Source organism: Helianthus annuus, chromosome 9 (genome assembly GCF_002127325.2).
Source record: "Helianthus annuus cultivar XRQ/B chromosome 9, HanXRQr2.0-SUNRISE, whole genome shotgun sequence".
In the NCBI taxonomy this organism is placed as follows: Eukaryota; Viridiplantae; Streptophyta; class Magnoliopsida; order Asterales; family Asteraceae; genus Helianthus; species Helianthus annuus.
Window position 1 is genome coordinate 112,723,043 of NC_035441.2, and position 22,929 is coordinate 112,745,971.

Below are 22,929 nucleotides of genomic sequence, written 5' to 3' on the forward strand. Positions count from 1 at the left end.
AACGCTTGTTTCATTACATATGCGTCGTCACTCCCGCTAGGACGTAAACGATCCTATATTTCGTATAAAAAAATTACCGCTTGATAAAAAAAATAAACCGTATAAAAAAAATAAACCATATAAAAAAATAAACCGTATATTTCGTATAAAAAAAATAAACCGTATAAAAAAATTACCGCTTGATGATGTAGACCGTTGAATGTGTTAATTTTTGTTTGCATCGTCACCCATTTTGATCGAACTTGGTGGTGGGTTCGATTACTTCCGCCGACCGTTTCGTTAAAGTGGTTTAGAACTTTCTTCCAAAAGCTATCCTTCTTTTGTTGATTGCCTTTCCTTTTATTCAAAGTGCAATGAACAAAAGCCTTTGCCAACGCCTCTTCTTGTCTAGGCGACCAATTTTCCCGTTTGGCTTTTGCTTTTTTTTTTCCGGTTCATCCGCAACATCTTCATCAATATCATCTAACTCATGTTCTTGTGTTTCCGGCACGAACTCCTCATCGGCGTCATCTTGTTCGTCTTGGGTTGGTGATTGTGACATTGGGTTTTGAAAAGCAAACGGGTCAAAAGCATTTTGCGCTTCTTGGGAGTAATCATAATAACCGGCTTGAGTCATCCTCGGACCGTATTGCATCCAATTTTGGGTGGGTTGGGTATCATAACCGAAAGGTTGATGCATGGGTTGGTTAAAATAAAATGGAGGTTGGGTGTGACTCGCAAACCCAAGTTGCGGATTAAACGGGACACTACTACCACCCGAACCACGTTTATCTTGAGGCCTCGACTTTGAACCGGACCCTACCATTTTCTTCTTGCCTTCACCCTTCTTTGAGCCTTCCATATTTTTCAAAGTGTAGAATAGATTGAGAGAGTATGTAGAGTATGGTGTATTTTTTTAAAATGTGTGAGTGGTATTTATATAGGGTGAAAAAAAATTTAAAAAACAATTTTTTTTTTTTACATTAAACGGTAATATTACCGTTGGAGGGGTGAATTTATGGCAACATTCATGTTTCTTGAATCGGTAATCCATCACCGATTTAAATGTTTTGCCGCGACCCATGTTTGTCGGCGGCGGTGTTTGCCGCTCGGCAAACATGTTTGCCGATGGATTGCCGCACCCACACCGTATCCCCTTAAACCCGTGTAATACACGGGGTTCTAACCTAATTATATATAAAACATTAGACAAATCAACCTATAATAACCACCTAATATCGTATATTAAAGATTTAACCACGTAATAAAACATAAGTAATCAAGTCCTTTCTTTAATAATTTGATAAAAAAAAAAAAAAGATTCACAAGTAAATTATGCTTGCATTATATTTCTCATGCACCTTAGACTACCCGGTATGGTGACGGGCGTCGTGGGAGGACGGGATGAAGACGGGGGCGGCGGCGTGGGAGGACGGGCGTCGCAGAGGGGGGGCCCACCTGTTTGCTCCGTCGCAAACGGCGAACAGAGGACGAAGAGGACGGGACAGAGGGGGGACGGAGGGGGGCGGCGTGGAGGGACGGTGACACGGTGGCGGCGCCGGGTGGAGGACGGGACGATACCGTCCAACCTTAGTTCGTTATTATTGTGGTAGCACGTTTCCGAAGAAAGTTTTTAGCTAGGTTCTCATTGGGATCTGCTTCTTTTAGCATTGAGCTTGTTTAGGAACACATAACCGAACAAAAATTCGTGTTCGTGCTAGTTCACTAAAAAAAATTGAACTTGTTCACAAATGGTTACACAAATACAATCCTGAACATTAGAGATAATCACTTTGTTAAGCACTTGACATAATAATAAACATAATTATCTCAAAACAAAGTCACAAGTTCGACATAATAAGCATAAACATAATTATCCTAAAATAAATTTTCAAAGATCTAAATGTCAAATGAGTTAAGTTTTTAATGACAAACAAGCTTCAAATTACTCGGGCTTCTGGTTTAAAAATTAAAGTAATAAACTAAACATTAAATTAAAAATTAGTAATATAAAAAAATCTTTGATGACTAAGCATAAAATTTCAACAAACGACCATAAATGGATGTAAATGAACATATTACCAAACGTTCACGAACAATTCGCTGAACATTCTGTTCGTTTACAACCAGACGCAAGTTTTGTCCTCATATCACCTTTCCCAAGACCACCTTATGAGAGGGATGGGAGTATTACCGCCTACCTTTGTTTACGTTTGACAGAAAAGTTAAAATTAAATTAAAATTAAATTAAAAATATATATAATTATGAACATTAAAAAACATTTAGGTTTTGAAAAACTTGACATGTTTAGCTGGTTATACCGGCCAGTTCAACTTGCCTGCAATGGGTCACCAAGGGTTGAACCGGCAAACCGTTTATTTAGTTAGGAAGTTTTGTTTTTTTGGAACGAGTTAAAAATAAAACTATCTATAGAGGATGGAAAACTTGTAACTACCGGGTATTTGACTAAACTAAAGTGTCCGCTCCTAAGACCGGTCAGACTAGTTGAACCGTCAAATCAGTAAGTCAACCGGTTTGGTGTCTGGTGCGGTTTTCAAAACACCAATGTACATACCTACTTTCTTACCACAAAGAAGTCGAATGAAACACTTGCAGTTGAGGTAGTAGTGGGATCCACCAGCAATGTCACTAAACTGTGAATTGTTAAAAGAAAATAGTGTTTGTGAGTATATAAAAATAAGTCAAATACAAACATACGCCCATAAGATATGAGAAAAGGGTATACACACAAATAATCATTTAAAGATGTGAAGAGGCAGGTGTACTTGTTATTTCAAGCAAGTAAAGTGTCATCAACAACCACAATAAGTATAACCATATATAATATGTTAAGTTGGATTAGAGACATCAAATCATGTTAATTCTAGAGATTTTTACATATCCCCCCCCCCCCCCCTCCTAAGAAGCTTTATTACATGTTTCCCCAATCCATAAATTTAATTATATATTTTCCCTTCCTAAAGAAGCCTTATTACATATTTCCCCAATCTCTAAATTTTTATTACATATTTCCCCAATCTCTAGATTTAATTACATATTTCACCTTCCTAAACCCTATCTATTACATATTTATCCATTTCATTAAAAATACTCTTATAGAATTACTATTTTACCCTTAATGAGTTTATTAAATGAATAACTACAATATATTTTCTAGCTTCCTGCGTAAATTTAAAAGTAACAACTTGAATAATATTTTTAAATCTTTGTATGTGTTCAAAGATAAATAGTATAATTAATATTTTTAAACAACTAAATATAAAGTGTTTAGAGATAAATAGTATAATTTCAAAGATTTTCAGATCATGGTCTTAGGAGGGGGAAATATGTAAAAATCCCTTTTATATATTAGTTTCATGTATTTAAACCTCCATTTCATTTATTTATACATTAGGTTATATACCCGTGAGTTTCACGGGTTATGGTTATGTTAAAAAAATTATATTTATAAAAGAATTTTTTTATATGATTTCTTGTAAGTGGATAACCATTCATGTTTGGCAAATATTACCAAAAAAATGTACCATAGATTGAATGCATTTCACTATTGGGATCCGAGTGAATATGGATCGGGTTTTTTTTGTTCGGATCACTGATGGATATCTTCCTATAAAATAAACACACCAACTCCATTATTGGTCTTCTTCATCACTGACTTTCCTTTTACCTTTCAAACCTTACCTCAAATCATCTGGATCTCAGCTTCTCTGTTAACATTCACACGACACTTCTCCATATCACCCTTGGTACCTACGGGTTCGGATATTTAAATTTTATTAAAGACAACTTTATATATATTTTAAAATATGAATAATGCGTAATGAATAAGGTGTATTAATTAAACGTTAACAATGTTTTCAAACTTATAAGTACTTATCAAATATAAGACAAAGAAAACAAACTTGATCATATTTGTTTATATGATTATTAAAATAAATTTAAATTACTGGAACCCAACTTCTTGCTTAACATATGCAACACGTTCTTGAGGACGAATCAAAACTTATTGTGAAGTGAGAACTCTCATATCAAACTTTGACTAAGAAATCATATCAAATACAATAAAGTGATCATCTTTGATTGACATGTCTTATTTTGATACGATCCCATTCAATAGTAGTGATGTAAATAAAACTCACTCTCGCTTCACTCTTATGGAAATAAAACTCACTTCACTCCTATAGAAATAAACAGATGCAAAACACCCATTTATGTAAACAAATAAAATGCATGAGAAAATAATTAATATTTGTTGAGATTATAACATAAGACGAAATAGAGCTCTCTATTCCATAACATACAAATAATGGGAAAGTTAAATATATATTAAATTTTACGAAATAAACATACTACAGGTAGTAATGAAAGATGAATAATGTTATATTTACAATTTACAAATCTATAAATACAAATGCCCATAAACTCGGACACATCTCACATAATTTGTTTATCTAAAAGGGTTTGTAAACAAATTCGCATGTATAATTCTAAAAACTGATTCTTTAAATGGAGTCCAAAAGTTGTCATTTACCACTGTATATCTCCACTTTGAGTTAGCCCGTTAGTAAGGGTCAATATCACCTACACAAGTCACAAACACCACTAAACCAACATAAATGAAAATTAAACTGTCCCATATAATAACCATAAACAAAAAAATATCATCTTTATATAATACCATCTATCATGAGACTCATCCACACAAAATTTCATTTTGAATCTTATGCACATAGATATCATATTACTGACTAATTTATGTACTTTGCATAAGAACAACAAACTCCACTTTAATATTCATTTAGAAATAGATTAACTGTCATTATTACTGTTCGTTTAGGACTTTCAAACCAACAGAGTTTCCACAACACGCGTTATTACTGTTATAAGCGGTTCTCAGATCACGAATATAATGCACAAGTAGAGGAGACATAAACCCGAGCACCGTTATCTTAGTCTAGTCGGCAGTCCAGCTCTGCTCAACAACTTCTCTCACTTTTCTGTTATACTCGCGCTTATTCTCACTAAATAACCGTGCTGCTTCTGAGTACGTTGGCGAGTTTGGGTTTGGATCACAGAGCAATGACTGAAACCAAATCATTAGAAGTTCAGAAAATAATCAACGCCAAACACTGTTGACAGAGCCGGCTATTGGGCTGGCCAAGCCGGGTGACGGCCCGAGGCCCAAACTTACAAAGGGCCCGAAAAGTTTTTATTAAGTGTTATATAATATACATGAGAGCTCGGGCTCAAGCTCGGCTCGATTCGAGCTTTGTTTTCAAAGCTCGAGCTCGGCTTGTTGGTATTTTCTCAAGCTCGAACTCAGCTCGTTTATTATCTATAAATTAATATATTAAATAAAAATAATATAAATAATAGACTTTTTAGGCTCGCGAGCTTGATAAGTGAAGCTTGAGCTCGTTTACTAAATAAGCTTATTTTTAGGTTTGAGGTCAGTTTGTAAACAAGTTTAAATAAGCTTGGCTCGACTCGGCTTGTTTACACTAAGGCTCGACAAGCCTAACGAGCTTCACAATTGAGGCTCGAGCTCGGGCTCGATAAACAAACGAGCTTTATTTTAGGCTCAAGCTCGGCTTGAGCTCGATAAGGCTCGGCTCGTTTCGAGCTTTTTCTCGAGCCGATCTCGAGTAGCTCGCGAGCCGCTCCGCTCGTTTGCACCCCTAGTTGTGCTTATAAAAACCTGTTGGGCATAATGTTTATTATTTATATCGAGTACTCGTATTGTATCACACTAAACAAAACCAAGATTCGATCAATACCAATTATAGGGAGGGGGCCCAAATTTTTTTATTTCGCACGAGGCCCAAAAGTTTTTTAACATTCTCGGAGACGGCTCTGACTGTTGATCAAGTTTTAATTATTTAAAGAAAACAAATTAACAGCTAATATCACACCTGAATTGAGGTCAGAATAGCAGCAACATCATAAATTGGACTCCATTGATTTTGAAGGATGTCCAAGCATATGCTTCCATCTGCATAAACTGGCATACAGCAAAAATTGCATGAAAAATTAAACCTTAAAAACAATAGAATCATGATATATCAAAATCTCAGAGACAAACACAATCCTCTGAGTTGTCACAGTCTCCATCTCGAATAAAAGAGTACCGAAGAATTTACTTAAGCTGATGATGATGATCACTTACTGTTTGGATGGAACATTCAAGAAATGAAACGCACTGTTGGTGGCTTATTTTGATAATCTTCTGAAAACTGAAGAGTCAGCTTGAATGTACCTAAGATTGACAGGTATTCATTGTCAAAAATACAATAATGCAGCATATCAATGTAATAAAATTACACAGAAATTCTTAAAGCCTAAACTGCCAGCTAAATAACAGAAAAAAGGCCAACGAACTCCAGAAAACATCTCACAAGTAATCAAAAGCACTGTTAACAGTTAACACTAAGAGTAAGTCAATCACATCCAGGAAAGAAATGCATGTTAAATAATAATAAGTTAGTATGTATGGAGAGCTCCCTAACGTAAAAAATGAAAAATAGTAACAATAAAGTACTAAACTATAAATTGTTTTTCACTTGAAGCCTACATGTCGAATGCTTGATGAAAGGATGGTGGTTAATTTTATACCAATTCCAATCACAACCCCTCCATTTACGAGAAAACTATTACAAAGAGCTTTTCGGTCTGCGTATTATTAAAAGTATAACCATGTATTCGCTTCTTTTCTCCACTCATCCCGTTCACACTCTATAACTGATATGACTCCACCTTATCAGTGGGTCAACCCATCTGGGTTCAACAGATCTCAGTTCAGTTACCTTAAACCAGTCAATAAAGAGCAAAAGTTTAGGGCTGCGTTAGTGGGGGGGCTGAATGTTAGGGGAGTCAAAGTCAAGAGGAAAGTCAAAGGTTGAAATTAGGGGCTGAAGTTTAGGAACTAACTCTGTTATCAGCAATACATATTAGGAGGTGCAGACTACATACTTTTTCAATTACATTATGATTTCAAGTACTTAGGAGCATTGACTACGGTAGCAAACATGAACATCAGTAGCAACTAAAGCATTAGTAGCGAAAGAGAAGCAATAATAACTAATTAACTACTGATGTGTTATCTATTACTGAGGTATCTGCCACCAATCAACTGACTCTTTTTTGAACACTTTGTTCAGAATTCAGTACACAATTTCATATTAGATTTTATACTCGTTCTCGATCTCTCTAACAATTATGCGAATTAATATTCTGATTCAATTTGTTGCTAATCCCCTCATCTTGGCTGCAGCAACAAAACAACCCACTCTGCTCACTGCACATTTCCACCACCGTTCCCCACCGCATCTAAGCCCTCCGCCACCACTTCCAGCCGTCGTAGCTCGTGCCTTCAACACCTCACTTACAACGTCATCTATCTAGGTTATAATAAACGGTTAATCTTAATTGCACTTGCCTATTTACTTTTTTAAATATTTGTTATGCTTAAAAAACATATGCTAAATGCAAAACCCTACATTTTTCAATTGGATGAATTAGCAACATTTGTAGATCCACTTTAATATTCTCTCACATTTTAGCAGACGAGCAATTGCAGAAGCTATGGAGCTAATGGTGGTCACTTTGATTATTGGGTTATTGTTGAGTTTGTTGGTTTTAGTCCCAAGATTTATTAAATCTGGTAAACCAACCTCTTCATTGGTTTTAACGTTTTCTTCTTATATAGATAGTTTTTGCAGTTATATTCTCTGGTATGGTTTCTTTTTAACTTTTGATCTGCAATGCAGATCAAACCAAGAAGGTGCATTCAGATGCTAACAGTAAGGTACTTGATTCCGGTTGATAACTATTTGTGTGGTTTGTTTGATTCTTTGTTCCAAATCTAAATCATAACCATCACAAAACCAAAATAAATCAAACAACCACACCGATACATCACACTAACTTAATTCCACTACAATCAACCTGATCACATAACACATATAACATTAAAGTGTTAAACCTAACCTTAGTCTGCTTAATCTTAACCAGAAGCTCCTTCTGAACAGAAAACGCCTCATTAAGCAGATCAGTAACTTCCTTAACTTGTCCTCCATTCTTCTCCGCAGCAGTCAACACCTTGCAGACGAATTCTGTCAAAAGATCTTCAAATGCGATGATGATGGATCCGTGGAAGCGGCAACCGCATCAACGTCGATAGATCGGGATTGTGAAGGAAGAGAGAGTGATTCCAGCCGTGCTACGGCGGATTCCAGCCACTGTATCAACTTCTCGTCCATCGGTTTCTCTCTCTTGAAGTTTCTCGCTCTAGAAGTTGAGCACATAAAGCAGATCTGGAATGACTGGTTTTGAGAATTTGAGTCGTGGTGAGTTGCGACCAGAAACCCTTTGAGAGGGAGAATGAAGAAATAGAAAAATGAGTTTGAAATTTGAAATGAGATTTGGGGTTTGGTTTGCCAGCCCATGAAGATGAATCTTCCTGTATAATAAAAAAAAAAAAGAAAAAAAAAACCGGAAATGACACCTAGGATCAGGATTAGGGAGAGATTGACACATAAGAGAGAGATAAGGGAGGGGGCATGTGGTGTTGACACATAGGATGATAAGGTTTTGCTTTATTATATTAGAGATTTCATGTATTTTATACCTACATTCCATGTATTTCTAAGCAAAAATTTTAGCCCTTTAATTTGGTTATTAACCAAGAAAACCAAACCGAACAAAAAACCGACAAATTAACCAAACTGATTAACTGATGACTTCAATTACATTTACAGATAATGCCAATAACTGAACACCCCACTCACTAGTTTATAACAAAAACACAACTGAAAACAATTACATAAGAATATAATGTAGGTAAATTCGTAAAGGAACAAAAAGTTCCAAAACTCCAAACTAATACAGAAGATTAAATAACGATCCGAGCAACAAGTTCGATACCGTCACTATATGCTCCTGTCTGAACCGAACAGAGATCAATAACTCATTCAGTTATTCGAGAGCAAATAATAAAAAAAAACAACATGTCCGATACTGCTTGAGAGAAAAACTGACGGAACAACAGTTGATCTCAAAATGCATCGGTAGTTTTAATCCAGATTAGAACACAGACCGATGAAGATCCGGTTTCTAATAGTATAATTTCAAAGATTTTCAAAGATTAGTTATACTGTTTAATTATAAACTCATTTAATTGTAGTTATTCATTTAATAAACTCATTAAGGGTAAAATAGTAATTCTATAAGAGTATTTTTAATGAAATGGATAAACATGTAATGAAGCTTCTTAGGAGGGGGAAATATGTAAAAATCCCTTAATTCTATAACATTATATGCAAAATTTGGCATCACCAAGATCCGATCAAACAGTAATAGGTTATATAACAAAACACTAGCTTTATCTGATTATCTATCACCCTTGGTTTTAAAAAGCGCGCCTGAGGCTCAACTTCTGGGGCTTTTTCGCTCAGCGCCTTGTGTAATTACAAGAAGCGCCCAAAAGGCGCAGATTTTAGGGTTTTTTGGGGGGCTTTTTGGCCTGAGACGCGCGCCTCATGTATCTGAGGCGTTTTACTGCAGAAAAATGTTGTACGTTGGGTTTTTTGACTTGTACATGCAAGTAAAATGGTATAAAAGCCTTATTCATAGCTATATTTTGGTTAAAGGAAGCTAGAAACCTATGAGATATATAAAAAAATTATATAAACACCTTGCGCCTCGGGTACAAAAAGCCCACCGCTTTTGCGCTTTGCGTTTCGCGCCTCAATTTTAGACCTCGTCGCTTTTGTGCACCTCTCACTTTTTAAAACCAAGCTATCACCTTGGTTTTAAGAGGCACTCAGGAAAACGCATAACTTCTATTAGAAACATAATTATGAAAATAAAAGTAAAACAACTTTCAGCAAAAATAATAGCAGTAGTTGCATACCTTCATGAACTTCTAGTGTTGCCATGGGCTTGATTTATGCCACCAATTTCCGACAGAAATTATACGATTAAACCTGCACAAAACAATAACAAGCGAGAAAAGGACGAGAAGATAACAATCGCAAGCTAAGCCAGCAAAACCATGACCCAAAAGAAGATGAAAAAAGAATGGCGGCTTTCATTTTGTTAAATATGTCATGTAAGAACCATAACTAACTATGAACCCGAAACAAAAATACTATTACAACATTAGCATCTTCGATATCTCCTAATTTTATTAAGAAGATGCGTATACCGACCCTTTTCCACCATTTGTTTTATGACCTCATGAGCATCGGAAAATTTTCCCGCTTTCCTCAAATAGCCTACAAGCGTACTATACACAAGAAAATTAGGATTACACCCTCTAGATTCCATTTCTTTAAGCATCAAACACGCGTACTCAAACTTCCCAGCCATACAAAGCCCACGAATCATCGAATTGTAAGTGTAAACATTCGGAATTTTCCCGTTATTAAACATTTCGGAAAACATTTCCTCGGCTTTTTCTAACTGTCCGACCATAATGTATCCGGTGATCATAACAGTGTAAGCTACCACATCGGGATCACATCCGTAATTGACCATTTCGTCGAAAAAGTATTTGCAGGCTTCCATGTTTCCAGCGCGGCTTAACCCGTCTATTAACGTGGTGAAATGAAGAACGTTGGGCTCGATTCCAACTTCCTTCATGTGGGTCAAAAGGTCAACCGCCGCTGCGGGTTTGTCTCCTTTACCGAGAATGTGAAGAAGAATATTAAACGTATGAACGTCTGGAGGATATCCGCTTCGGCTCATTTCATCGAACAAATTATGAAACTGACCCAATTTCCCAAGTCGAAATTTCGTATACATAATAATATTATACGTCAACGAATCCGGTTCATAACCGTCGGTCAACATCTGCTGATACACCCATTCGATCAGCTTATACTGCTTTACAGCAAGAAGCGAATGCAATATCGCATTAAAGCAATGACTAAACGGCCGAAAGTTGAAAGACTTCGACTTTATAAACCGTTCCACAACTTTCTTCGCCACACCCGCCTCACCACACGTACATATCAATATATTAAACGTTCTCGACGTAACAGGATACCCTTTCTCCGTCATTTCATCAACTAACCTCCACATCGCTTTATACTCCTCTGCTTCCGCAAAGATTTGCATTATCAAATGGTACGTGTTCACCGTATGATTATAATTCTCCTTTCGACCTGACCACACAAAGAACTTGTACCCGAGCTTAGCACATCGCTCTCGGTTAACATGATTCATGTTCTTTAAAATTCCTATAAGAACCTCGCGCACGAGTAAACCCGATACCTCGAATTCTAACCGATCTAAAGCTAGTTTCGTATCGAAACCGGGCCCGTCTTGTTGTAATACTTTCAAGGCTAAAGTAGCATTATATTTCGATTTTTTTATAAAAGTTGATCTATTGAATTCTTCATATCTGCCACTGGTACTAACAGAATCAACTGAATCTTCTTCTGGGGTTTCATCATATGCAAAACTACTATTTAAGTATTGCTCAATTCGGTTAATTCCGTCACTAAAACTATTGGTGTGGCTACATAAAGAGCGTGAAATGTGGCAGAAACGAACAAATTTGTGACCTAATTGAGCAATAGAGAACATGAAAAGTGACAGAGGTTAATCTGGTCAAACTTTGACCATAACTAACTTCGATAATAAGTATTAATGTTTGAAGAATTCAGGTGTTGAAAAATGGAACAGTAGAGAGACTGTTTAGGTACCTTGTAGTAGAACAAATGGGCGGAGGGCGGCGGCAGATGGTGGTGGATAGCGGTGGCGGTGATTGTGAGTTACGGTGGCGGAGAGGTAGAAGGGAAAGGGGCGGCCGGACGGTTTCCTTTGAGAGATCTAAGTTGTGGAAACCCGGCCGCAAGCAGGGGGTATGTGAATTTTGTTCAAAAAATAGGGTTTAGTTTGTAAAACATTGTTATTATTAGTATTAGAGTAAACTGTCATTTTGGTCCCTGAGATTTGGTCACTTTCGACACTTTATTCTAAAACTCAAACCTTTTGCATCTGGGTTCCTGTGGTTTTAGTTTTATTGTCATTTTGGTCCAAAAGTGAAATCAAGTCAGATTTGTCTTATTAAATCCTGCTATTTTGTCTTTTTCCTTAGGGGCAAAATAGTCATTTTAATTAAAATAATAAATTAAATTATCCCAAAAATCAGAAGCCTCTTCTTCCTCTTCATTTGGTTTGTTCCCAATCTCCACCACCATAATTATCCTCTTTTTTACATGTATACATACAAACACTCATCCATCCAAATGCTCCAAATTTCTTCCATTCATCCCTAATTTTCTCAGGTAAACCAATTATTCACTTCAATCATGTGTATAGATACAGATTTCAACCTCACTATACACTACTCGTGTCATCAAATTTCATCTGTATATACAGAAATGGCATCCGTATCGTGAATTCAGAGTGATATTATCTAATAAAAACTCTTAATCTCATCGAGTTGCGATGAGATTAGTTCAATTATGAATATGTTGTATGTACTGTTTGCGGTTAATATGTTTGGTATCTGATTGATGAAGTTAGGATTTGTGTTTCAAGTTTGTTGATCTGAATTGGACATCTGTGAGTGTGTTTAGGATTTAAGATTGTAGGTTTTGAAATTAGGTAGGGTTTTAACTGTAGGTTTAGCACAGTGATGGTGACTATGAACGGTAATGATCTGTGGAGCCGTTTTTTAACTCGGTTGAGCTTGCAATCAAATCCGACCCCCAAATTGTAATAACCCACATGCTGCTCAACCTCAGGGAGAAGCAGGGGATGGTATATGAACATCTATACCTCCAATTTCAGAGAATAGGGTTGTGGTGAACCTCAACTTGGAGGATTTTGCTCATGACACGAACAAGGAGGCCCCCCAATCTTCCTCAATCGGCTCATCAAGCAGCAAGTAGTAATTTCGTCGAAGCCCTAGGGTCCTGGTGTAACGGATCTCTGATAATCATGTAAAGAGGGATGATTGTGGTGGTAGAGATTGGGAAGAAACCAGAAGAAGAGGTTTCTGATTTTTTGGATTCTTTAAATTTATTATTTTAATTAAGAAAAAATAAAATGACTATTTTGCCCCTGAGGAAAAAGACAAAATAGCAAGATTTTACAGGACAAATGTGACCTGATTTCACTTTTGGACCAAAATGACAATAAAACTGAAACCACAGGGACCCAGATGTAAAAGGTTTGAGTTTGGACTAAAGTGGCAAGTGACCAAACCTCAGGGACCAAAATGGCAGTTTACTCTTAGTATTATTATTATTATTATTGTTATTGTTATTGTTATTGTTATTGTTATTATTATTATTATTATTATTATTATTATTATTATTATTAGGGTAAATTACACTTTTCGTCCTTTATGTTTGTAGCGGGTTACAATGGATAACCTTTAACTTTAATAATTACAGTTATAATCCTTTATTTGCAAAACCTGTTACACCTAAGGTCCTTTGACCCTAACCTGGTTAAAACTTTCAGTTAAGTAAGGTCATGTGCAACCCATGTAAGGGTAAAACAGTCATTTAATACAAAAAAGGAATGTCACATTTTAAAAACTTATATAAAAATTATAAACCTAAACCATCATCATCTCCCTTGTACTCTTTCTCTCCTATGTATTCTCCCTCTCTCTCTCAACATACCACTTCTACAACCATCATCATCAGGCCACCACCATCTACATCACCGCCCACCGACATCATCACCATCACCATTGACCTCCATAGTCCCGCCAACATCAAGTTCCAGCCCCCCACGTTTTTGGTATTCCAATGATTGCAGCACACTTCGATCGACTCAGTCAAACAAAGGGGATTTATTTGAGAAATTGGGCTTTGGGGATTTTAGAACAGTCAATGAAGCGATTTGGGCTTTTTTTGGCTCTGGTTGTTGTGGTTTTTTGGCGGAATTGTTATCGGAACTAGAATCTTTTGAATTGGAATTGGATGACAAGTGTGATTGGGTTTCATTCCTGATTGAATTAAAAAGATGCATAGCAATTTTTTATAATTTGGACTTTAGAAGATTTGATGATCTCTTTGTATCTTGAAAGTAATCAATTATATATAGATTTTGATATGCAGGAAGGGTTCATTTATTCACTACAGTTTGCTACCGTTAAGCCGAAGAGATATCTGGGCTCCCCAGTGTAACACCCCAACCCGGAAGGGCTGACGTGTCACAATAACGGTAACATAAACAAAAGTCATAATTCCATTTATTTATTTGATAAGGATACAACCACACGACTATTAAAATTAAGATTAATATACAAGCGGAGACATTCATCTTAATTAACTAACATCTTCAGATTTATTCCTAGGCTTTATTCTTCTCTCTTTTCCCCTCCTAAAGTAACCTGTGGACCTGTATATACAAAAAGTTTACGGAATGAGCCGAATGCTCAGTACGGAATTTTAGGCTCAAATAACAAATAACGCTTTATATGAAATCTTATCCGGATAGAACTTTATGCGAAAATGATACGATGCAAGAACAAAATTTCATCATCATATCTTACGGATGTACCCATGAGCAAACTTAAAACGTGACAATACACAGGTAGCTACTCCTGCATAATTATCACATGAGATGGCGAATTGGCATACCCGTTATCCACCTCCTTATACTTAAATCCTAGGATCGATCCATACGCCTCCTAATAGTCTTATGTACCACACTTGTACTTAAGAGACGCCGTGAACTGATCTCTCCGTCACGGATGGAGCACATGATGTTGATGCCACAACAACATGCTCGTGGGACACTCCACGAGAAGCGATACTCAGGGTATCAGAGTACAAATGGTCTTATTCACATAACTTATAAAACTTATTTTCATAACAAAACGGAACATATATTGGAACATGCGATAATGAGTATAACAACATAATACTATCGCATGACATGAAAGTTAAATCAAATGATTAGGATAGGAATCGAACGGACTGTCAAATGAATCGATAATCAAAGACGTGAGGAGTTTTTAAAAGATATAGTAACTTAGTGGTTTATAACAATTTGAATATGAAGCAATAAAGAGTGGGGTAAGGATCCGTACCTTAATAACTCCAAAGTGAAGCTACCTTGTGCTAATATTTTAGATTTATATGGGCAGAGTTTAGACTACTGATTAATCTTTTAACCTAATTTAAATAACATGCACACAAACTAGGTTAGTAACTTAATACAACATTTACGTCAATTCACGAGATCAAACCCTCACAACTATTATCAAGTGCAATACTTAATAATTCAATCGGATTCACAACGAATAACAGAGCATAGTCCGAATTTGAACAGCACTCAAATATTCAAGTTGAAATCACGACGAATAATCAAAGTAGAAGCTCAATTTGAGCAGCACTCAGACAATCGTTGGATAGTTATAATCGATCGGACGTTGAATCGTATTAGCGATTGAGTTATTACCCTGATTGCGGCAGCGTTTCGAGGTGTGTGTGTGTTTGGGTAGTGGAAGAAGTATAACTCGACGTCAATTGAGAATTTGAGCGTCGTTTTTGTGCACAGAAGCAAGTCCCAAAGCCTGCTATTTATACACAAATTTGGCACCGCTTACGGACCGTAAGCCTGGTCCCTTACGGTCCGTAAGGGACACCGAAAATTCTTTTGCTTGCTCCTCACGGGACAAGCCTTGATTGGTCAGAAATTTGGTCCAATTATATTTAGACAACGTTTTAAGTAGATAATCGTCAACTAAGGTTTACCCCCCCTTGAGTTTTAGGGGTCCTGATCCTGATTCTGATTGCTCTGAAATTTTCAGGGGTTGTGCAGAATTACTTGGGTGTCTTAATTAGGGTTTTCTAGTGGTCTATTATTCTTTTTTACTTCTAGAATAATGATATTAAATTTATGGGCATTACACCCAGCCTGCCGAAGAGATATCTGGGTGATGGTTGTTGTTAGTTGTGGCGTCCGGTGATAATGAGTGGTGGCATCCGACAATAATAAGTGGTTGGACTGTGGGAGTGGTGGTGGTAGAGGTTGGATGGAGAGAGATGAAGATGAGAGATTCTAGGGTTAGGGTTGGGAAATTGGGGAAGATGGTGTTTATTTATTAATGAACATTTTAAATAATAGCATGAGATGACCCGAATACCCTTAATTGGATAGACATAACTGAAAATTTTAACTTTATTAGTTCTAAAGGACGAAAGGTGTAATGCGTTTTCCAAATAAAGTATTGTGACTGTAATTATTGAAGTTAAAGGCTATCCAATGCAACCCGCTACAAACATAAAGGACGAAAAGTGTAATTTACCCTTATTATTATTATTATGGTTAAATCCCTAACAATGTATTTGGTGAGTGATTAAAGTTCTAATTTTTACAATTAAGGGTGATGATCAAATAGGAAGTTTATTTTGGCTAGGAAGTATAGGAAGCAATAGTATTATGACATGGCAAAATTTAAAATAAAGAGAAAGGCTATTTTAGTCAATCATATCATTTCTTCTTCCTTCTCCCCAGTAACTTTAAAACCCACCATTTTCAAAACTCAAAATCTTCAACCCTTTCTTCATTTACTATCTCAATAATCACTACATTATAGTGCGATTTTCGTCATCAATCAATGATTCAAACACCCGATCAACGTGTTCTTCAGCTTTTTTTTTTTGAATAAAACCCAGTTTAATTTCATTCAAAATCTCGTTTTTTCCCGTGATTTTAAAGATAATCACTCGATCCGTTCGATTCGATCGCTGATAAGTGTTTCTGTCATTCAAATTTTGTCAATCGTTGAAGAAATCGGCTTCGATCCACGTAAGAAATTCTTTAATTTCATTTTTACGATCTAGGTTTTTGATTTAGTCATTGCGTTTTACGATCTTGGCGGGGGTCGGGGGCAGCGCCCCTGGTAGCAGGGTCCAAGGGGCGGCAGCCACTGGCGGGGTCCAAGGGGCAGAGCCCCTTGCTGGGGTCGAGCTGCATTCGTAGACAGTTTTTGACAATTTAATTTCCTGGTTCAGACAATTCACAGACAAAACTATGCGTTTTAGAGAGAACACTTTCTTTGGTGTTTTTATGCCATTGCGTTTTAGAACTAAGACATTTTTATGTGTTTTCTGGCCATTGCGTTTTAGAAAAACACATTTTTAAGTGTTTTTAGTCATTGCGTGTCACACCCCAACCGATGGCGGAATCATTGGGGGCGCGGCACTGAGCGAAACAGATTGTCCAGAAGTTTCCATAACAATTATCATTACCAATCAATTTAAAATAACATGTCCCATACCATGCCTCAAAAGGTAAACAAATTATTACAGACAAATTCTAGGCAAATAGTTCTATTCCGACAACTCAGATTTTCAAATAGAGCAATTGTTTATCTGCTTCTAGAGACTCCTTGTTACATTAGTACATGCAACTATTTGTTGGCCTCTAGAAACTTATTATAGCCTCGCTTTCCTAGCAGCTAAGCATCCTAAATACCTGTCACATACGTTAAAAAGTCAATACACATAATGTAAAGGCGAGTATACAAGTTTAATAGTAGCATATAGAGTTCGAAATAGTTTACGCATAACCAGCACGTACACAGAGGAAAAAGAAGCATGTTAATTATCGACATGGATCTATCGATACCAATGACTGCGGGTTGACTGCCCAAGGCAGTTCATAATACATGATCACCACCGTAATCCATGCAAATAATTGTCCTTAACAACCCCCGTGTGAACGGGTGCTGAGTCCAAACTATAGTACTATCGTCGTTAAGGCAGGTAGACAGCATTCCACGTGTAAACATAACAACAAGCATTCATTTAGTCACGTAATACATGCGGTAATGGTTAGCGTTTAAAGTATTGCGTAGTGTGTTTGATTGTGATTTTGTATAAGTAACACCCAAAAGTGCATAAAGCAAAAAGGGATCGAGTATACTCACAGCGGTTGGATGGATTGAAGGGAGCGCTTGAGAGTAAGATTAGCCTGAATAGTTCGATAGAATAACGATAAGTGACGCGTACAACGACACGAGTGTTGAAGGGTCGAATAGTAGTTCGGTCAGATGGTAATCCGATCGGACAGGCAATTCGTGCGGGTGATAATCCATTCGGATGGTTATCCGGTAGGACAGTAGTCCGGTCGGATGACTATTCGAGTGGATTGTTTCTTCCTATGAGAGGGATGTGTTTGTGTATGATGGTTTTGACTTTTGAAGTTTTTGTTGTAGCATTTAAAAACATTGAAGTATCTCTACCTTTCAGGTCGGTCGACCGGACGGTAATCCGATAGGTTGACACTTCAGTGAGAACAAGTTCACAGCAGGTTGTCACTCGATCGGACAGCAGTCCGGTCGGGTGGCATCACTAGTGCATTGAACATGTTGAAAAATCGATTAAGTGTTAAAGTCAAGTATCTATGATCCGAAGAGTAATCCGGTCGGATGGTAGTCCGATCGGATAGCAATTCGTCAATACTCCACTTTAAATGAGGTTGATTAGGGGTGGGACCCAAAGTGGCAGCCGTTCAGACCACCAGCCGCTCGGATGGCTGTCCGGTCAGACAGTAGTCCGGTCGGATAGCACTCCGTGCTGGTCATTCCGTTCGTCCTTCACTTGGTCATTTTGCTTGTTTGTAGTTTTATCGAGACACTTTGACAACGTTTTAACCCAACAGAACCCCATTTCGAACCTGGTAACCTGACCGAACAGGAATCACCCAACGTTCAATCAGTTAACCGGTTTAAGTCGGTCGTTCTTGATTAACCCGAAGTCGGTGGCCTCGTGGATAGGACCCGGATCTTGAGCCAACACATCACTAAGAACGAGTAGGGGTTAGAACTAGATCCGATTCTATCAGTTTTGAGTGCATTGAGTGTAAAAGAGCTGAAGGAAGGTTGGAAACCATTATTCAATCCTTTCTTTTGTGAAAATGTTTAGATCTACTAGAGATCTTTGTTTGTTTATGTGGAAATCGGTTAGATCTAAGTTGTTCTTGGTGGATTGAGGCCAAAACATGAAGTTCATCAAGAACACATGATGACGTCATCCTAGAACACCTTGAATCTTGGTGATATCACGGTTAAAAGTTAAGATTCGAAAGATAGATGGTGTAGGAGTGTGTGTAGATCAAGAAAGTGCAAGATTTATTGAGAGATCTTACCTGGTTTGAGAGAAATCGAAGAAAAAGTGAAGAACACGAGCTGCTCGGACAGAGGATTTCCAAAAGTAGAAAGTGTGAAAGTGACATGGGTATTTATAGGATTCCAAAAGTGGACAGGGTGGATCGGTCGGATGACATCACACTTGGATGACAGGTCAGTCGGATGGCGATCCGGCCGGCTGGCATCTGGTTCGAGTGCGCGGCGCGATGATTCTTGATTTTTCGATTTCGATTGCGAGCGATGCGATAGAGTTTCCTATTCAAATTACTTTTAATCCCAACCACTCATATCTCGCACTATCTCTTCTCCACCAACTATTATACAATCATCCTTAATTCGTATTCGTTTTGCGATTGCGATTCGATTGCGATGAGTTCGATTGCGATTCGATTGATTACCACATAATGTAAATGAACATGCACAAGTAACACATAAGGTACACACACACACGTATAATAATCGCCAAAATGCGTAATTCGAGTTTGCGAGCGTGATGTTGATTAGATTAGATTAGATTGATTAGCGTTTTATTGACTTTATCGCATTGTTACTTCCTATTATTCACAGTTGTAAAGCGATTCGTATTGATAAATATACTTCGATTACTGCGATTATAGTTACTTACTCCACATAATACAACTAACGTAAGCATAAAATAGACTATCTACAGTCAAAGAAGTCAAAACAGGAATTAAGCAGGGAGAGAGTCAGATTGCAATTAGCAATCTTTTCTTCCTTTGACTTCAATATTGACTTTGACTTTGACTTTCGAAACACTGGGGTGTTACAGCCTCCCCTTGTTTAGGGAATTTCGTCCCGAAATTAGGTTGAAGCCGTAAACAACTGCGGGTACTTCGCCTTTATGTCGCTTTCGAGTTCCCAAGTGAACTCTCCGCCTCGTTTGCCTTCCCATCGGACTTTCACAATAGGAATGCGCGAGCGTCTGAGCTGCTTGGTTTGGCGATCCATGATTTCGACAGGCTTCTCCACGAAGTCTAGTGTTTCGTTTATTTGAAGGTCATCGAGAGGTACAATTAAATCATGCTCAGCCAGGCACTTTCGCAGGTTTGACACGTGGAAAGTCGGGTGGACATTACTGAGTTCCTCCAGTAGTTCGAGTCTGTAGGCGACTTTTCCGATCCTTTCCAGAATCTTTAATGGTCCAACATATCGAGGCGCTAGTTTCCCTTTCTTGCCGAATCTGACCACACCCTTCCAAGGTGATACCTTTAGGAGTACGTAGTCGCCAACGTCAAATTCAAGGGGCTTGCGTTGTCTATCGGCGTAACTTTTCTGTCTACTTCGAGCTTTCAACAAGTTGTCTCGAATTTGGAGGACATTGTCAGTCGTTTCTTGTAGTAGCTCAGGACCGGTTAATTGCGAGTGACCGATCTCGTGCCATACAATAGGCGATCGACATCTTCTTCCATATAAAGCCTCGAATGGTGCCATTTGGATGCTGGTATGATAACTGTTGTTATACGAGAATTCGACTAACGGCATGTATTTGTCCCAATTACCACCGAAGTATATGACACACGAACGGAGCATGTCTTCAAGAGTACGGATCGTTCTTTCAGTCTGTCCGTCGGTTTGAGGATGGAATGCGGTACTCAGATTAAGCGTAGTACCAAGAGCAGCTTGAAACGTTTCCCACAATCGCGAGGTAAACCGAGCGTCACGGTCAGAGATGATGTCACGAGGCGTCCCCTGATTACAAATGATCTCGTCGGTGTAGATTCGGGCTAATCGTTCTACCTTGTAGTCTTCCCGTATTGGCAAGAAGTGGGCTGATTTGGTTAAACGATCAACAACAACCCAAATGCTGTCGTGACCTGATGACGTGTGTGGAAGCTTTGTTATGAAGTCCATAGCTATACTCTCCCACTTCCACATGGGGATTGGGGGTTGTTCGAGTAAGCCAGAGGGCCTTTGATGTTCAGCCTTGACCCTTGCACAAGTCAGGCACTTCCCAACATAGAGAGCGATATCCCTTTTCATGCCCGGCCACCAGTACTTGTAGCGAAGATCCTGGTACATTTTATCGGCACCGGGATGAATAGAATACCAGGATTTATGGGCTTCGTCCATCAAAATCTTTCGCAATTCGGTCCGCTTAGGGATCCAAATTCGGTCCAGAAAATAGAAAATCCCATTCGATTTACTCACTAACTGAGCTCCATCGTGATAGATTTGTTCCTTCTTCAGAGTGCGTTCATTGAAGCAGGCATGCTGGGCTTCGCGAATGAGGTTTTCAAGATCGTATTGGGCTTGGGTATTGCGGATGCTGAGCAAATAGCTCCGTCGGCTGAGAGCGTCGGCAACGACATTTTCTTTGCCTGGGTGATAACGAATCTCACAGTCATAATGGTTGAGAAGTTCTACCCATCGGCGTTGACGCATATTAAGTTACTTCTGATCAAAGATATGTTGTAGGCTCCTATGATCGGTGAAGATCGTACACTTGGTACCATAAAGGTAGTATCGCCAAATCTTTAATGCAAAAACAACTACGCCTAGCTCGAGGTCATGGGTTGTATAGTTCTTCTTGTGGATTTTGAGCTGACGAGATGCGTAAGCTATAACCTTGTCCCGTTGCATAAGGACACAACCAAGACCAAGGTTGGAAGCATCACAATAGACATCGAAACCATCATTTCCGTCGGGCAATGTGAGAACATGAGCATTGCAGAGCATGTGCTTGAGGGTTTGGAAAGCAGACTCTTGTTCGGCTCCCCAAACAAAAGGCTTGTCTTTATGCGTAAGAACGGTAAGCAGCACAACGATCTTTGAGAATCCTTCGATAAATCGTCGATAGTAGCCCGCTAGTTCGAGAAAAGAACGAACTTCGAACGGGTTCTTTGGCGTAATCCAACTCTTAACTGCTTCAATCTTCGCGGGATCGACGTGGATACCTTAACTATTGACAATGTGACCTAGAAACTGAACCTCTTCTAGCCAGAATTCGCACTTGGAGAACTTGGCATAAAGTTGATTCCCCTAGAGTAGCTCGAGAACCAAACGTAGATGTTGCGTGTGTTCGGCTTTCAATTTGGAATAGATCAAGACATCGTCGATAAATACGATGACGAAACGGTCGAGATATGGCTTACACATACGTTTCATCAGATCCATAAAAACCGCGGGTGCGTTGGTTAAACCAAAAGGCATAACAACGAACTCATAGTGGCCGTAACGAGTGCGAAAGGCAGTTTTGGGTATATCTTCCTCTTGAATACGTAGCTGATGGTAGCCTGAGCGTAGATCGATCTTCGAGAAGCACGTAGCACCCTGTAGCTGATCAAACAAATCGTTGATGCGAGGCAGCGAATAGCAGTTCTTGATGGTTAGCTTATTCAGTTCCCGATAGTCGATGCACATCCTGAACGACCCATCCTTCTTTTTGACGAAGAGGACTGACGCGCCCCAAGGAGAGGTGCTCGGGCGAATGAAGCCTTTCTCGAGTAATTCCTGGAGTTGGTTTGAGAGTTCACGCATTTCGTACGGCGTGAGTCGGTAAGGGGCTTTGGCAACAGGGTTGGCTCAAGGAATGAGGTCGATACGAAAGTCGATATCACGACTTGGCGGTAGTCCAGGAAGATCATCAGGGAACACCTGAGGAAATTCACGGACCACAGGAACGTCTTTTACTTCAATCTTCCTTTTCTTTTCCTTCTCCGCTACTACAATGTTAGCCAAGAAAGCTCTGTATTCCTTGCGGAGACACTTGCTAGCTTGTACGCATGACATGAGTTTGAGACCCTTCGCAGCAGTTTCGCCATAGACACATAATAAATCA

The 22,929-nt window shown here is 38.4% G+C and overlaps 2 protein-coding genes and 1 non-coding gene across 4 annotated transcripts; all 3 read right to left on the reverse strand.

Moving 5' to 3' along the window:
• Positions 1–4,771: 4,771 nt before the first annotated feature.
• On the reverse strand, positions 4,772–11,872 carry LOC110878210 (ubiquitin-conjugating enzyme E2 2). Of its 2 annotated transcripts, XR_004866977.1 has the most exons (6): positions 11,710–11,872; positions 9,912–9,984; positions 7,988–8,459; positions 6,168–6,257; positions 5,914–6,002; positions 4,772–5,084 (listed from the first exon to the last, which is right to left on the reverse strand). XR_004866977.1 is itself a non-coding variant. In XM_022126480.2 (3 exons), the coding sequence occupies exons 1-3, from the start codon at positions 6,181–6,183 to the stop codon at positions 4,956–4,958; spliced, it is 234 nt and encodes a 77-aa protein (XP_021982172.1). In that variant the 5' UTR covers positions 6,184–6,257; the 3' UTR covers positions 4,799–4,955. The 2 variants fall into 2 exon arrangements, 1 of the variants encoding a protein (XP_021982172.1); XM_022126480.2 differs by lacking the exons at positions 7,988–8,459; positions 9,912–9,984; positions 11,710–11,872 and having other exon boundaries at positions 4,799–5,084.
• LOC118482546 lies at positions 8,868–8,989 on the reverse strand. Its single transcript, XR_004868580.1, has one exon. It is a non-coding gene; the product is annotated as a small nucleolar RNA snoR138 (small nucleolar RNA).
• LOC110876126 (pentatricopeptide repeat-containing protein At3g60050) lies at positions 10,069–11,860 on the reverse strand. The gene has a single exon (XM_035977506.1). The coding sequence runs from the start codon at positions 11,588–11,590 to the stop codon at positions 10,160–10,162; it is 1,431 nt and encodes a 476-aa protein (XP_035833399.1). The 5' UTR covers positions 11,591–11,860; the 3' UTR covers positions 10,069–10,159.
• Positions 11,873–22,929: the final 11,057 nt, after the last annotated feature.